This window comes from Hypanus sabinus, chromosome 6, assembly GCF_030144855.1.
Source record: "Hypanus sabinus isolate sHypSab1 chromosome 6, sHypSab1.hap1, whole genome shotgun sequence".
In the NCBI taxonomy this organism is placed as follows: Eukaryota; Metazoa; Chordata; class Chondrichthyes; order Myliobatiformes; family Dasyatidae; genus Hypanus; species Hypanus sabinus.
This window is the reverse complement of record NC_082711.1, coordinates 78691312-78708872: the sequence shown is the minus strand read 5'-3', so window position 1 is coordinate 78708872 and position 17561 is coordinate 78691312. Positions and strand designations below refer to the sequence as shown.

The window sequence follows — 17561 nt, the reverse complement described above, 5'->3', positions numbered from 1 at the left end:
GGGAAGTTGCCGGGTGTATGGGGAGGAGGAGGTAGCTGCTGTTGGGCGATAGGAGCAGCCCAGTTGCGTTTCCCCGTCAGGGCTGGAGTGTGGCGGCGGTGACGGGGATCGCAGTGTGGCGAGTCTCCGGGTCCCGCACCGGTCATGGAGTAAGCGGAGATACCGGATCCCCGCCGCGCTCGCCTCGCTCCCCGGGACCGTGCCTCCCTGCGCGGCTTGGACTTCCATTATTTCAGGTCAGTGGTGTTCTTGCTCTTGATGCGAGCCGCCCCGCTGCCATGTCCCGAGCGGAATGGGCCAGGCAGCGCGGTTTCACGGTGCTGATTCGGAGCTGTGACCATCAGACTCACTTCCAGCAGCGACAGCTCCAGGTACCGGGAGCAAAGTAGGGTCGCTTTCAGCTGCAGGGACACGTCCGCCACACCGTGCGGACAATGACCACAATTAGACGGGTAACTCAGTCTGACTTTTACATCTTGTTGCCCAAGGGGCCATCAACGGACAGCCTTCACAGTATTATTGATGCGTTATTGTGAGCGACTGTTTTAAAGTTTGCGCTTGCTGTGTAATTTGTCTCTGCGCGCGCGTGTATATGTGTATGAAAAATCCATTTTGTCTTCGTAGTGGCGATTTTATCTTTCGCAATCCAGGCCATGTCAAATAAAAACAATAATTAAACGTCAGGATGCGATGGCCAGTGTTGCTATTGGTAAGTTGTCCGGTTGGTCGGCAGCTGCTGCCGCTGGCGGGCGTCGAGCGCTCTCCACGCCTGCCTTCGGGCACCGTGTTTTCCCGCTGGAATACCTTATCCGACCAGCTCACACAGATCCCCAGCACTGCGTTAGGCGGTCTTAGAGGACCTTGTTGTTATTAGGGCATGGCATATCGCCTGGTATTTTCTGCTTAGCTTGATGCTGAACGTGCATGGTAGCCTAAAATATTTCAGCTGCGTGGCACGTCTTGCTTTGGTTTTGAAAAACATTAGTCACAGCCGGTGAACAGGTTGGATTTTTCATTTATCGGTAATATAGTGTGGCACTGACCTGCCGCTGCCATCTTGTTAAGTTTAAGGTGTAACGTGAGTGTTTTTTGAGGGGCAAGTTGACACGTTATTATAGAAAATGCAAAAAAAAGATGCAATCTCCTTTTTCCTTGAGGAGCTAAGATGCATTCAGAATTTATTTTTCCCAAGTTCAACTTTGTGTTGAAATAACATCTACAAAAGTTTTCTTCAAAAATATCACAAATGCTCAAATTGTGATAGAAGCGCAGTTACTTTATTGGTAATCTTTCTCGGAATCGGGAGCAGCAGCTTGCCTGTCCTGCCATTTCAAGTTGCTTAAAGTCAGAGGCAGTTTTAGTTCTGTTATGGCAGAAGCAGCATTTTTTTTTTACTTGGCTAGCTTAATTTTATTGATTTAGTATCATCAAAATAAATGGTCAAAATGAGATTTATGATGCCTTTGTGAGCAAAATTATTTTTCAAAGCTGTTTTCAGTCTGGGTTGACAGGTCTGTGACTGTGCTGTTCTTGTTCCAGTTGAAGATGCTGCAGCTGTGAGGAATGTCCTTAACAGATCCCTGTCATGGCCCCTGGGATTATCTCCTCGCCACTCATCACCTGCTGCCTACTTTTTGTCACCCTTTGCTGCCTCTGTTCTGTGTCTCAGTCCCAGCAAGATGTTACAGGTGGACCTGAGTCATTGCCTATGGTCACTGGCACCTCTGAATATTCATACCCAGATTACCGGGGCAAAGGCTGCGTGGATGAAAATGGATTTGTGTATGAAATTGGAGAGGAGTTCACTCCTGGACCAGCTGCTTGCCCATGTTTGTGTACTGATGATGGGCCACTGTGTGTCAAACCAGAGTGTCCTAGTCTACATCCTCGTTGTATCCGTGTGGACACCACCCGCTGTTGCCCTGAATGCAAGGAAGTAAAGAATTACTGTGAATTTCGGGAAAAGAGATATAAACAATTGGAGGAGTTCAGGGTAAGAAAACTCGTGTTTTCATCTGCCATCTTTTTTAAACTTAAATCTTCATACATTCTTTTCCCTTGTTCTTTCATCTGAAATATGTTTAGCATTTAATTAAGTATTTCAGCAACTGTTTTCTCTGTTTCTTCCAGCGGGTGCTGTCTCAAGGGTAGCTCGGTAGCATAGTGGTTAGCACAATGCATCACAGCATTAGCGACCTGGGTTCAATTCCCACTGCTGCCCGTAAGGAGTTTGTACGTTTTTCCTGTGACCACATGGGTTTTCTCTAGGTGCTCCGGTTTCCTGCCACATCCCAAAGGTCTACTACTGGTTGGCCGGTCAAATTGTTCCGTGATTAGGCTAGGATTAAATTGAGGCTTTCTTTGCTGGACGGCATGGCTCATAGGGCTGGAAGGGCCTACTCTGCACTGTATGCCAAGAAGTAAATAAACTGAAATTTAGCTAGGGTCTGTCTGTGGTAACATGTATTTGCATCCGTTATGACTTGGTAGCCTAGTGGATTGTAGCTGAGCACAATCTATCTTAAGTCAGCACCTCACCAAGTAGTTTCTAGGGAATGTCATGTGATATGATGAACTGTGTGAAACACCAGAAATGTCAATTGCGGTATCTTCTTCATTGCTAAATTGTTCAAAGTTTTTCTACAGCAATTCATGCAAAGTCATGCTATGGAAACAATTAATACTAAACACACCAAATTAAGTGGGATCAAATAAAATCGCCAAGATTAATTGGCAATGTGAGCTGCTCCACCCGCCTGCTAAACCCACTGTACTTACCTGGGCAGAACATTCAATGAGAAGGTCTTCAATTAAACGATCACTGACCTAACTCGCGAATATGCATGTCCTTTTGGCTCTAAAACCCACAGAAATGTTTTGGTGTTTAGTTAGACTAGGCCCCTGGTTTTACCAGATGTCAAAACTGTCAGTGATGGAACAGATTCTGCAGATGCTGCAAATCTTGAGCAACACACACAAGATGTTGGACAAACTCAGCAGGTCAGTTCAAGACACTGAACTTGAAAAATTGTGTTTCCCTGAATCAAAAATCTGGACCATTGTATAAAATGCACAAAGTCTTTAAGTCAATGTGAGTGCAGTCAAATTCTATGCTTTATGAATTAATTGAGAAAGAGGTTCGTCTTTGTAGCACTAATTGGGCCTATGATCACCTGTTGTCTCATAGTTCTGTCCAGCTCAGTAGTCTAGTCGTTGCTGAAGCAATAATGTGCAGATCTTGAAGCTCCCACCAATATCAAACCACTTCATTTTCTGGTGCATGTTGTAATCAGTTAGCAGATCAATGGTGACCCAACAGACTTGTTAGACAGTAACTTGCATTAAAGGATCCTCTGATAACATTACAAGAAGTTAAAAAAAAAGAATCTGAAATATTAACTCAGTTGTACTTTCTGCTGATGATGCCTGACTTACTGAGTGTTTGTATTTCTATTTTCCATAGTCTGCAGCATTTTGACTTGTAATTTTTTTAATGTTGTGCATGTAATAAATAAAAATTGGATTATGTGCATTTGATTAAGGTGGATATAATACTATGTTAACATTTTTAATTTAATATTTCTTAATTTGTAATATTTATGGAAGCATTATATGAACCAGAGTGATTGGTAAATACTTATTCTGGCTTAGTATTAGGCAATGTAGTTAGATGACTTTTGATGTATTTTTTTAAAATTTAGATTCTCAAAGAGTTTAAATTCATATCAGTTCAATTGTTTTTACCTTGATTGCAGAGGAGAAAGCTGAAAACAGCAAAGCCTTAACTGATTCACTGACAGTAAAATTCAGTACTTCTGCATTAAGCTAGACATGGGAAGAAACCTTGATTTTGCTGGTAGTTGCAAAGGGTAGCTATATAAGATTGTAAAGATCTCTAGGATGACCAACAATATTTTGCTCATTTAGAGTGAGGCATGAACATCTACTCAACAAAACTTGTTTCATTAAGACATCTTAAACCTTGTTGAAATCATTATTTGTTTTTAATAGCTATAGTTTTATATAGTTATCTAAATGCTAACAGAAACATTGTTATCAGTTCCCTTTTTATGTTAAAATTAATGCTGCCAGTAAGATTTCCAGTTTAAGACAGAAACAGCTAACATCACATTAAAAACACAGCAGGGTTTGAAAGAAAGAACAAGGTTGAATTTTCAGGTGCATTTTGCGCAATATCTCCAACTAATCTGCAGTGAACCATCTTGGCTAAGCTGGGGTATGAAGCTTGGTAATTTTCTTTGTCCTTTCAGGGCTGGTACACTAAGTTTTTGAATGCTACCTTCAAATAGAATTTCTACCTGCAGAGGGACTCAAGAAATAGGCTATGTGGTTTGAATACACTGTCATTTTTCCTATTGCATTGTTTGTCAAAACAATCTTATACCACTGGCTGTTTACTTCCTTCATCAAGAGGGTGAATGTTAGTTGTTCTGACTGAGATTTTGGTCTTTGATTGGATGAGAAATATGAGTATTCCTAAATGATAGCGTAAGACCATAAGATATAGGAGCAGAAGTAGGCCATTCAGCCCATCAAATCTGCTCCGTCATTCAATCATGGGTGATCCAATTCTTCCAGTCATCCTCACTCCCTGCCCGCTTCCTATACCCTTTGATGCCCTGACTAATCAAGAACCTATCTATCTCCACTTTAAATGTACCCAATGACTCGGCCTGCACGGCCGCTCCTGGCAATAAATTCCACAGATTTACCACCCTCTGACTAAAGTAATTTCTCCACATCTCAGTTCTAAATGGACATCTTTCAATGCTAAAGTCGTGCCCTCTTGTCCTAGACTCCCCTACCATGGGAAATAACTTTGCCTTATCTAATCTGTTCAGGCCTTTTAACATTCGGAATGTTTCTATGAGATCCCCTCTTATTCTCCTGAACTCCAGGGAATACAGCCCAAGAGCTGCCAGACATGCCACCGGCATGTAAGAATAGTTTCTGCGGCTGCTAGAAATCTTGAGCAACACACACAAATGCTGGTGGAGCTCAGCAAGTCACTCAGCATCTATGGAGGAAATAAACCAGTTTCTTACTGAGAGCCTTCATCATGATTGAAAAGGAAGGGAGCATAGGCCAGTTCCAATCAAACCAACCTCGAACGGTTGGTGGGATTCTGTTCTATGAGTAATCATGCCAAGAACCGTGCAATCCATAACAATCTATATGTAGAATTGACAGGAATTAAATGGTCAATATTTTCTTTTAACCACTGTGACCAAAGCAAGAAACAAATTTAAGCTGGAGTTTAGTAAATGCTTATCCATCAATGAAAGCCTTGACAAGTTATCTGCCGTTCTTTCAAAAGCCAGTTTAAAATCTATCTTTTTAATGTTGCTGCAGCCATCATCTCTAATCCATCTACCTCAATTTAAGTGCAATTTGTTGTTGAAAAGGGATCAGTGGTAAATCTATGAAGATACTGTTGAGATTTAGAGAGTGGGATATATTGGTGTAACAAGTTGCTGTAGCAGGGATCAATCCAAATTCAAGTTGAACAGTGAAGCTCTCTATGCATTTATAGATTGCTGAAACAGTTTGTTGAGAGGAAGCTGATTACATTGCTTTACTTAGCTAGTGGGATGGTAAGAGGGTGATCTTTATTTAATTTAGTAATCACCATAATACATAATTGCCTGTTATTAAAACCTTGCCCTTTTTTGATGCACCAAACTCAAACTGCGCATAGCATAAAAGAATTGTGAAATGGGCAAAAGTTAAGTGAGAAAAAGTACAATGGTGGTTCAGCAGAATTTGCATGGTACCTGATGGAATAGTTCCCTACTTCAGATACTTTGCAGCAACACATTGAGAAAGGTGTAATTCTTTAGAGGCACATAATCAATGTTCTCCTTTTTGGCTCTACTGAGAGAGGTAATTGATGCTGTGGTGTTGAGGTCTCCCGTCATAACTCCTATTGCTCCTCATCCCACTCCTCCGGATCTTCCTCTGGCACTGGCTACTGTTCCTGGAATGCAGCACAGCCTGCAGGCATGTTTGGACTACAGGTTGATGCCAGGAGCCAGGGAAGTGATGAAAGCCACAAAAACTTGAACTTGCAAAAACATTGTAGAGGTCCACATAGGACTCTGGGGGGGGGGGAGGGGGGCTCTTCACAAAGGGGCATGCCTTTGCTACCAGACCCGAGGTCACTAACCTTCCCACATGGTCAGGCATTGAATGAGTTCCTGAGCAACAAAATGCCAGAGAAAACTTCCCACTTAGTTTAAGTACACTCTGCAACTTTGAAATTAAGTCGTCTGCAGCCCATCCAAGTCTTTCAATGGCAGTAATGTTTTCCTTTAAGTAGACACAGATGCTACAAAGTAATACGATGTGCTCCTACTAATGTTGCAAGTGATCAGCAAAGTTCAGAAGTGGCTCCAAAAGTCGCAAGTTACACAGACAAGGAACACCACACATCATCAAAAACACACTATCTCTACCGTGAAGCATGGTGGTGGCTGCATCATGACATGGGAATACTTCACTGCAGCAAGCTCCAGAAGGTTTGTGAAGGTAGAGGGTAAAATTAATGCAGCAAAATGCAGGGAACTCCTGGAGGAAGGCCTGATGCAGTCTGCAAGAGAACTGATTTGGGAGAAGATTTGTTTTCCAGAAAGTCAATAACCCCCAAGCATAAAGCCATGCTACACGGGAATGGGTTAAACAGAGCAAAGTTGATATCCTGGAGTGGCCAAGTTGGAGTCCAGACCTCAATCCAATTGAGAATTTGTGGCTGGACTTGAAATGGGCTGTTCACTCATGATCCCCATGCAATCTGAGAGCTTGAGCAGTCTTGAAAAGAATGGGGAAACATTGCAGTGTCCAGATGTGCAAAGCTGATAGAGACCTAACCACACAGACTCAAGGCTGTAATTGCTGCCAAAGGTGTGTCTACTAAATACTGACCTGAAGGTGGTGAATAATTGTGCACTCAATTATTTTGTGTTTAGTAATTGTAATACATTTAGACCAATTCGTAGCAATTTGTTTTCACTTTGAGATGAAAAAGTCTTTTCTGTTGGTCAGTGTCAAATAAGCCAAATTAAATCCACTGTGATTCAATGGTGTAAAGCAATAAAATATGAAAACTTTGGTGGGGGGGTGAATACTTCTTATAGGTACTGTGTATATAAATTAAACTGTAATAAGTAGTGCAAAAAAAAAGATAGTGAGGTAGTGGTACATAGATTCATTGTTCATTCAGAAATGTGATGAGTGAGGAGAAGAGGCTAATCCTAAAATGCTGAGTGTGTGTCTTCAGGCTGCTGTATCTCCTCCTTGATGGCATTGAGAAGAGTGCACATCCTGGGAGATGCTTAATGATGGATACCACCTTTTTGAGGCATTGCCTTTTGAAGATGTTCTTAATATTGGGGAGCCTAGTACTATGATGGAGCTGCCTGATATTTTCTGAAACTTTTTCTGATCCTGTGCTGTGGCCCCTTCCTACCAGCTGCTGATGCAACCAGTCAGAATGCTCTTCATAGTATGCCTGTAGAAATCCGCGAGAGTCTTTGGTGATATACCAAATCTCCTGAAACTCCCATTAAAAATTAGCTACCATCGTGCCTTCTTTGTAATTACATTAATGTAATAGATCTTCAGAGATGTTGACATTCAGGAACTTGGAACTGCTCACCTTTTCCATTGCTGAGCCCTGGCTGAGGACTGGTGTGTGTTCCCTCGATTTTCCCTTCCTTTGGTCCACAATCATTTCCTTGGTCTTACTGATGTGGAGTGCAGGGTTCTGTCGCAAAACCACTCACCCAGCTGATTTATATCACTCCTATGTGCCTTCTTGTCACCATCTGAAATGCTACAATCAATAATTGTGTCATTGGCAAATTTATAGATGGCATTTGAGCTGTGCCTCTCTACACAGCTGTGGATGTTGAGAGAGTAGAGCAGTGGGCTAAGCACCCATCCGTGAGGTGTGCCAGGGTTGATTGTCAGTGAGGAGGAGATGTCATTTCCAAAATATACAGACAGGGTCTCCCAATGAGGAAGTCAAGGATCCGGTTGCAGGCGGAAGTAGAGGCCCAAGTTTTGGAGCTTGTTGTTTAGTGCTGCAACGGTATGATGGTGTTGAACACTGAGCTGCAATCAATAAACACTGTTTTGTAATAGTGTGATAGTATTGGTAGTGCTTTAATTTGCTCTGTATTTTATTTAAATACATAATTTGTTATTCAGTTAAGTGGTAGTTTGTTTTTTAATACCTTTTTAACTATTTCTGTGAAACTTCCAATAATTGGGGCAGCCGCATAATTGAGCTGAAATAGACAGATCCAATGTGTCTCAATTAACCGGAATCAAAACAGATCTCTACAAATATAAATTAATAACAAATAGAAAACACAAAATATTTGACTGTGTGAGTATTCACCTCGTTTATTATGACGCACCAAATCATCACTGGTGCAGCCAGTTGGTTTTAGAAGTCACATAATTCGTTAAATGGTGATCACCTGTTTGCAGTCAGTGTGTTTCAATTGATTGTAGTAAAAATACACCTGAATCTGGAAGGTCCAATTACTGGTGAGTCAGTATCCTGACAAGAACTACACCATGATGATAAAAGAACACTCCTGGAAGTTCTGTGAAAAGGTCATTGAAAAGCACAGGGCTGGAGATGGATACAAGAAAATGCAAGTCAATCATCAAGAAATGGAAAGAACATAGCACAGATGTATATCTGCCTAGAGCAGGCCATCCTCAAAAACTGAGTGATCCTGCAAGAAGGGAAGGGAAACCACCAAGAGTCATATGACAATTCTGGAGGAGTTACAGTATATTGGTTTCAAATAGTTATCGATGGATTAATTAATCCAGTGTGCACCGCCATGTCCTTTTGATTGACCAAAATCAATGCTAACACCTAGAGCAGATAATGGACTGCTTTCATACAGTGCCTTCAATGATTGCATCCTCCAAGTCTTTAGTTTCAGGATGGTTGTTGATACCTTCAAATTCTTCCTAGGTCCTAACTTGAAGTAGCTAACTCCTGGCTATTTCTGGCATCTCTACGTCTGAATGCTTGAAACCACAGTGAGCAAATCAGTTCTGAATTGTCTTTCGGCATCTTCTTGCTTACTATCAGTGACAAAGTTCACTGCTTTTTGAAAGTACGTGTAAGTGATTCTATATTAATAATGTCCACACAATTACACGTGGCTGATGCTAGTTAGAAACTGTTCAGCAAGTTTTCTCCCCAACGAAGAGGCACAGTGTCCCAAATAAATAAATAGAATCTCATCTTTTTAATCCATTAGTTTTTGTTCTTTAAGAGTTGTCCAAAATAAGTGGCTGCTCCAATTAAAAGATGGCTCAATTAACCAGAATCCACTGTATATTTCTTATTGTAAATTATAGTTTTTTAAATTATGTATTGCAATGTACTGCTGCCACAAATCATTATTTCATCATATATGCCAGTGATATTAAACCTTATTCTGATTCTGATTCTGAATTCCTAATGAGAACTGGCTCACAGACCTCTGGTTTCCTCTTATAGTCCATAATCAGGTCTTTGGATTCTTTGACGTTGAGTGAGAGGTGGTTGTTGTGACACCACGCAGCCAGATTTTCAGTCTCCCTTCTATACGCTGATTCGTCACCACCTTTGATTCAGCCGACAACAGTGGTATTATCAGCAAACTTATATATAGCACTGGAGCTGTACTTAAACTCACAGTCATAATTAATCAGGAGACAACTGTGAAATCCTGATCTCGAATCATGCTAATTAAATATTTGATGTTAAGACAACTTTGTGGGCAAAGAGGTGGAAAGCCAATTCTCTAGTTAGTATCTGTTTGTATTCTCACCACTATATTAACCACGGAATAAATAAGTATCAGGCAGTGACCACGGATCCCACAAGCTAGAGGTTCAGTACTTCAACAACCATTATTTGCCTCTGGAAAATGTTACACAATTAGGCAATGATTCTTGAATACACAAAGACAATTTCACAGTTGTCACCAATTTACTCACCAACAGTGCTGAGTTCATTTTTTGGGTAATGGACCATTAGGCAAGTTTTTCTCTGGTGCGGACAACAATATGTATCTGGTGCTAATGCTTTCTTTTTACAATAAGCTTGGACTATGACTAAGAACTCCAAACTTTGATGGAAAACTGCTCAGGCACAAATGGTGAGGATGCAATTCATTAGCACCAGTCTCTTAGCCAAAAATCACATATGAAAAGAGTTTCATTTGGATTGAATCCTGCTCATGGTCATACCCAGATGAAATCATACCCATATTCAACACTTTGTGTGAAACTCACTTTGGATAGCTGTCACTGAGGAATATTGGCTAAATGCAGGAAAGTGAGATGAGATTAGATGGACACTGAATAGTTGGGTTGCGAACCTGTTTCCATGTTATATGGCTCTTTGCTCCTGTGCTAGACCTGGTCCTAATAACATCACTAGTCAAGTTTAATGCACTTCTTTCAATAAACAGTAGCAATGGGTATTGCTGTTGTCCAGGTGAACACAGGCTGAGTGAGAGCCAGTAAAGTAATAGTTATTACCATTAGGCTCCTGAAACAGAGCGGATAACTGCATTCACCGAAACACTGATCTGATTCCACAACTTATGAACTCACTTCAAGGAGACGCAACTCATTTTCTCAGTATTATTTATTTATTTGTTTTTTGTTGTTGTTATTTTGTTTTTTTATATATTTACACAATTTGTTGTCTTTTGCACATTGGTTGGTTGTAAGCAGTTTTTCATTGATTCTATCATGTTTCTTTGTAGTTACTGTGAATGCTCACAATAAAATGAATCTCAGGTTAATATATGGTGACATATATGTATTCTGGTAATAAATTTATTTTGTGCTTTGAACTTTGTGAATGTCTTCCTCTGTGGTTGCAATCTTGCTAGTGTGGTAGTGAGCCCTTTTGATACAATACCTCTTCAAATCTGTGCTTATATGAGGGGTAGTCATGAAAAAAAAGCAGCAGCAGCCTTATCAGTGACTTACATTGGTAAATAATAGTCCTAGATATTGTTTGTATTTGACCATGGCATTTTATTGATCACTTTATGACCATTTTCTCTGTGCACCTTCATGTCTTCTGGCTTGTTATGAATTGAAGTACACTGTCTGATCATCTCAAGACCCAAAGTGGTTGAATTTACTCTTGTCTGTATTAGATAACAACTTGCCATATTTTTGTTCAATTTATTAATATCTCTTTGTAATGTTAAAATGCAGGACATCAAAATTCTACTAATTTCCTGAAAATATCTGTTAGGCTAGCTGTTCTATAATATGCTAATATTTTTTCTCCTTCTCAAATGTTTTGATTAATAGAGTGACTTGCAAGTTTCTGATTTAAAATAGTAGCTCCTGAATAGGGGAATTCTATAAAATCAGATTTGGGTATTCTAGTGTTTATATTTATTTCTACAACATTCTGGAATGCAGATGATCTTAGTCCAAGGGAATTGTAAGGCTTCAATTACATTAAATAAACTTACGTTAATTTTGATGAGATCCCACCCTTCTTTATTTGGGATATTGACCATGCTGTTGCTGTATTTTTATGCAAATGATGGTGGAATATTTTTTTTAAATTTTTACCATTTACTTATTTTCATTAGTAATTTCACGATTGTCAATTTTAAAGAGAACATATTACTCATAACCATCTTTTTACTTGGTATCACAGCAAAGACTTTTCGACTAATTTTATGATCTTTTCTCTTATTTTATTTATATTTTCCATTCTATTGCTCATTGAATCACTGCTATTCACAAGGACTTTTGGAATTTTCTCTTATTTTTCTTCATTTTTTCTGTTGTTCCTTAATTATGCAGCATGTTTTATTTTGACAAGCAGATCACTTTCTTTAGGACCCTAAGCTGCTTCTGCAACTCCTAATAGACAATAGGTGCAGGAGTAGGCCATTTGGCCCTTCTAGCCAGCACCGTCATTCTCTGTGATCATGGCTGATCATACACAATCAGTACCCCGTACCTGCCCTCTCCCCATATCACTTGACCCCGCTATCTATAAGAGCTCTATCTAACTCTCTCTTGAATGCATCCAGAGACTTGGCCTCCACTGCCATCTGGGGCAGAGCATTCCACATATCCACCATTCTCTGGGTGAAAAATTTTTTCCACATCTCAGTTCTAAATGGCCTACCCCTTATTATTAAACTGTGGCCTCTAGTTCAGGACTCACCCATCAATGGAAACATGCTTCCTGCCTCCAGCGTGTCCAATCCCTTAATAATCTTATATGTCTCAATCAGATTCCCTCTCATCCTTCTAAATTCCAGTGTATGCAAGCCCAGTCAGTCCAATCTTTCAACATATGACAGTCCCACCATTCCAGGAATTAACCTTGTGAACCTATGCTGCACTCCGTCAATAGCAAGAATGTCCTTTCTCAAATTTGGGAGACCAAAACTGCACACAATACTCCAGGTGGGGTCTCACCAGGGCCCTGTACAGCTGCAGGAGGACCTCTTCACTCCTATACTCAATTCCTCTTGTTATAAAAGCCAGCATGCCATTAGCTTTCTGCACTGCCTGCTGTACCTGCATGCTTGCTTTCATTGACTGATGTACAAGAACACCTATATCTTCCCCTTTTCCTAACTTGACGCCATTTAGATAGTAATCTGCCTTCCTGTTCTTGCCACCAAATGGATAACCTCACATTTATCCACATTAAACTGCATCTGCCATATATTTGCCCACCCACCCAACCTGTCCAAGTCACCCTGCATTCTCATAACATCCTCCTGACATTTCACACCACCACCCAGCTTTGTGTCATCAGCAAATTTGCTAATGTTACTTTTAATCCCTTCATCTAAATCATTAATGTATATTGTAAACAGCTGTGGTCCCAGCACCGAACCTTGTGGTACCCCACTGGTCACAGCCTGCCATTCCGAAAGGGACCCGTTAATCGCTACACTTTGTTTCCTGTCAGCCAGCCAATTTTCAATCCATGTCAGTACTCTGCCCACAATACCATGTGCCCTAATTTTGCCCACTAATCTCTTATGTGGGACTTTATCAAAAGCTTTCTGGAAGTCCAGGTACACTACATCCACTGGCTCTCCCTTGTCCATTTTCATAGTTACATCCTCAAAAAACTCCAGAAGATTAGTCAAGCATGATTTTCCCTTCATAAATCCATGCTGACTCAGACTGATTCTTCTACTGCTATCCAAATGTGTCGTAATTTCCTCTTTTATAATTGGCTCCAGCATTTTTCCCACCACTGACGTCAGGCTAACCGGTCTATAATTCCCTGTTTTCTCTCTCCCTCCTTTCTTGAAAAGTGGGACAACATTAGTCACCCTCCAATCAGCAGGAACTGTTCCTGAATCTATAGAACATTGGAAAATGATTACCAATGCGTCCATGGTTTCTAGAGCCACCTCTTTAAGTACCCTGGGATGCAGACCATCAGGTCCCGGGGTCTTATCAGCCTTCAGACTCAACAGTCTATCCAACACCATTTCTTGCTTAATATAAATTTCCTTCAGTTCATCCTTTACCCTAGTTCCTTTGACCACTATTACATCTGGAAGATTGTTTGTGTCTTCCCTAGAGAAGACAGATCCAAAGTACTTGTTCAACTCATCTGCCATTTCCTTGTTCCCCATAATAAATTCACCTGTTTCTGTCTTCAAGGGCCCAACTTTAGTCTTAACTATTTTTTTGCTATTCACATACCTAAAGAAGCTTTTACTATCCTCCTTTATATTCTTGGCTAGTTTACCTTCATACCTCATTTTTTCTTGGCGTATTGCCTTTTTTGTTATCTTCTGTTGCTCTTTAAAAGCTTCCCAGTCCTCTGGTTTCTTGCTCATCTTTGCTATAATATACTTTTATTTTTATACTGCCCTTTACTTCCCTCGTCAGCCACGGCCGCACTTTACTCCCCTTAGGATCTTTCTTCCTCTTTGGAATGAATCGATCCTGCACCTTCTGCATTATTCCCAGAAATATCTGCCATTGTTGTTCCACTGTCTTCCCTGCTAGGGTATTGTTCCATTGAACTTTGGCCAGCTCCTCCCTCATAGCTCCATAGTTCCCTTTGTTCAACTGTAATGCTGACACATCCGATTTTCCCTTCTCCTTCTCAAATTGTAGTTTCAAACATATCATATTATGGTCACTACATCCTAATGGTTCCTTTACCTCCAGGTCCGTGATCAAATCCGGTTCATTGCACAACACTAAATCTAGAATTGTCTTCTCCCTGGTAGGCTCCAGTACAAGCTGTTCTAAGAATCCATCTCGGAGGCACTCCACAAACTCCCTTTCTTGGGGTCCAGTACCATTCTGATTCTCCCAGTCTACCTGCATGTTGAAATCCCCCATGACAACTGTATCATTACCTTTGCGACATGCCAATTTTAACTCTTCATTCAACTTACACCCTACATCCAGACTGCTGTTTGGGGGCCTGTAGATAACTCCCATTAAGGTCTTTCTACCCTTAGAATTTCTCAGTTCTATCCATACTGACTCTACATCCCCTGATTCTATGCACCCCCTCGCAAGGGACTGAATATCATTCCTCACTGACAGAGCCACCCCACCCCCTCTGCCAGTCTGTCTGTCCTTTCGATAAGATGTATATCCTTGAATATTCATTTCCCAGGCCCTGTCCGCTTGAAGCCATGTCTCGTTATTCCCACAGCATCGTACTTGCCAATTTCCAACTGAGCCTCAAGCTCATCTACTTTATTCCTTATACTTCGTGTGATACTAATGTGTGACTTTAGTTGGGAATCAGTTTCCCATCCAAGTCAAACAGGACGGTGACTTGGAAATATGTATCACTAGTAGTTCCTTACACTGCTCCAAATTCCTGGAACTTCCTACCTACCAACAATGTGGAAACATCTTCACCAGAGTGATGGTTAGGGATGGGCAATAAAAACTGAGCTTGCATAACATGAACTTTAAAAAATCTAGACTGACGATCTCATTCTACTGAAGTAGCCTTACCTGTCCAAAATTTTACATTCATTTTTTGCATTTAAACATTCACATTATATGAACCTGACTCCTATTAAATCTACCTCGTTATCCAAATTGCTGAATACACTCAGCAAGTCGGGTATTAAGATTTGGGGCTGGAGGGATGTCTGAAATTTGGCCAAATAAGCTCAAGTATAGGAGCCCTTCTGGTCTCACTCTGGTGCAAATACTGTACGTTATGGTGATTAATGAGCCAAAAGTAAAATTTTGAATGAGCTGGTTTAAATGAAATGGCACAAAGTTTCTCCCTCCCCCTTCCCCCAAAGATAAACACAGAAAAGAGTGGGGTTTGGGAGCAGAGGAAAAATGAGACGGGCAGAGTTAGCTCAGTGATTAAGACAGTGTAATTAATTAAGCATATGATGTGGCAAGATTCATAAAGTTATACAGCTCAGAAACAGTCCCTTCAGTCCAGCTTTCCATGCTGACCAAGTTGTCCTTCTACGCTAATCCTATTGGCCTGCTTTTGACCGATACATCCCACCTCTCCCGGAAGTTCTGGGAGTCTCCCGCAAATTGATAGCGGCTCTCTGACACCTGCAATGATATACAATATCCCGGAAATGGAGTTTTGGGAGAGCGGGAGTGAGAGGGGGAGAGGTGAGTTTAATAGGTTTCATTCATTCATTAGCATAGCAAACATTATTTAAACTAGCTGGCTAGCTGCTAAGGAGCCACTCTATTGCAGACATCCCACTTCTCCCGGGAGTCTCCCACAAATTGATGGCACTACCTCCCTGAAATGAGCCAATATCTCAATAAACCTTTCCTATCCATGTACCCATTCAAGTATCTTTTAAGAGTTGTTATTGTATTTGCTTCTACTCCCTCCTCTGGCGGCTCCTTCCAAATGCTCACTACCTACTGTGTGAAAAGCTTGCCTCTTAGATGCCTTGTAATAAGTTCCCCTCTCACTGTAAACCTATCTCTTTTAGTTTTAGATTCCCCTATCTTCAAAGATTCATTTTTATTAGCAAAGTATATGTGCAGAATACAGCTCTGAGATTTGTCTTCTCCAGATAGCAATAAAATACAGATGGGGTGTCCAGGCAGGGGTAGGACTTCTGGTTGTGGGCTTTTCGTGCTCTGCCCAGGGACAGCTCATCCACCTCTGACCCCTCCCCACCTGCGGCTCAATTCAACTGTTTGCATGTGACAGAGGCCACACCCTGGAACACTGCTTTGACAGGTGGGCTAAAACCAGGTGAGGGTAGCTAGGAGCTCCAACCCTGGTGAGACTGGGATATGCCTGCCCCAGCACCTGAAGCCAGTTCCAGCGGACTGGACGAATGAGGTCTTTTAAGGGTATTTTAAGAGACTTTTAGATAGGTACATAGAGCTTAGTAAAATAGAGGGCTATAGGTAAGCCTAGTAATTTCTAAGGTAGGGACATGTTCGGCACAACTTTGTGGGCCAAAGAGCCTTTACTGTGCTATAGGTTTTCTGTGCTTCTATGAGGTCCACTATAAGATCCAGCGGCCAAGAGGCAGTGCTGCAACGCTTTATGGAGAGCAAAGGGCAAGGCACAGAAAGCGTCATGGCCAAGAAAGTCTCCAACCCTGACAATTTTTCGTACCATTGAACCAAGGTTTTTGAGGCTGAGAGAGTGGAACTGTCCCAGTGCAGCAGCTTTTTCACTGTGGAACTCCTGCCACACAGGTTTTAAGTCATCATCAGAAACAATGGATAACCATCACACAGAAAACTAAAGTAGTAGTTGAAAGAAAGACATCAATCCCTGCGCACAAAAGGAAAATGAAACAAAAACTCTCAAATCCCCAACCCCTCCCTTACACAACAATCACCCACATAGAGAAACAACAACAAGAACATCGAACCCCAAACCCCCAGCCTGCCAATCAGGGTGAGAACACAAAAAAAACATAAAACTGAAAAAGGCCAATATGAACTAGTTTGAACTACAGTCCATCCATAAATCTCAGAATCTGTGGAGCAAGTCTGTGACAATCTGCCCTATCTACCTTTCTCATAATTTTATAAACCCCCAGAAAAGGTCATCCTTTAGTATTCGTCCTATGTTTCAAGGAAAACAATTCCAGCCTGTCTAATTTCTATTTGTAATTCAGGCTCTTGACTCCAGACTACATTCATGTAAATCTTTTCAGCATCTTGCAACCAGAGTTGACAGAATATTCAAAGCAATATTAAGATCTAAGGAGTTTTGTAAATATGGCTCATGGGGGGGGGGAGGGGTGCTTTATCTGTGGTGGACAGCCTAGGAAAAGCCTTCCCCACCACTGAGCACATCTACATGGAGTGCTGTTGCAGGAAAGCATCATCCATCATCCAGCAACACTTTCTTCTTGCTGCTGCCATTGGACGGAGCTATTACACCTCAACCATAAGGCACTTGAACTGGAGAGGATATCTTTACTCACTCCACAATCTAAGGGCTCACTCTTAAGAATTCTACAACTTGTGTTCTTGATATTTATTGCTTATTTATCATTTTTATTGTTTCTCAT

At 41.1% G+C, this 17561-nt stretch overlaps 1 protein-coding gene across 1 annotated transcript in view; it reads left to right on the top strand.

Annotated features, from left to right (window-relative positions):
* Positions 1 to 278: 278 nt before the first annotated feature.
* vwc2 (von Willebrand factor C domain containing 2) overlaps positions 279 to 17561 on the top strand; it is a 158187-nt gene continuing 140904 nt past the window's right edge. The window contains exons 1-2 of the mRNA XM_059971461.1: positions 279 to 371; positions 1670 to 1993. Coding sequence (XP_059827444.1) covers positions 279 to 371; positions 1670 to 1993 — 417 coding nt within the window. The remainder of the gene's footprint in view (positions 372 to 1669; positions 1994 to 17561) is intronic.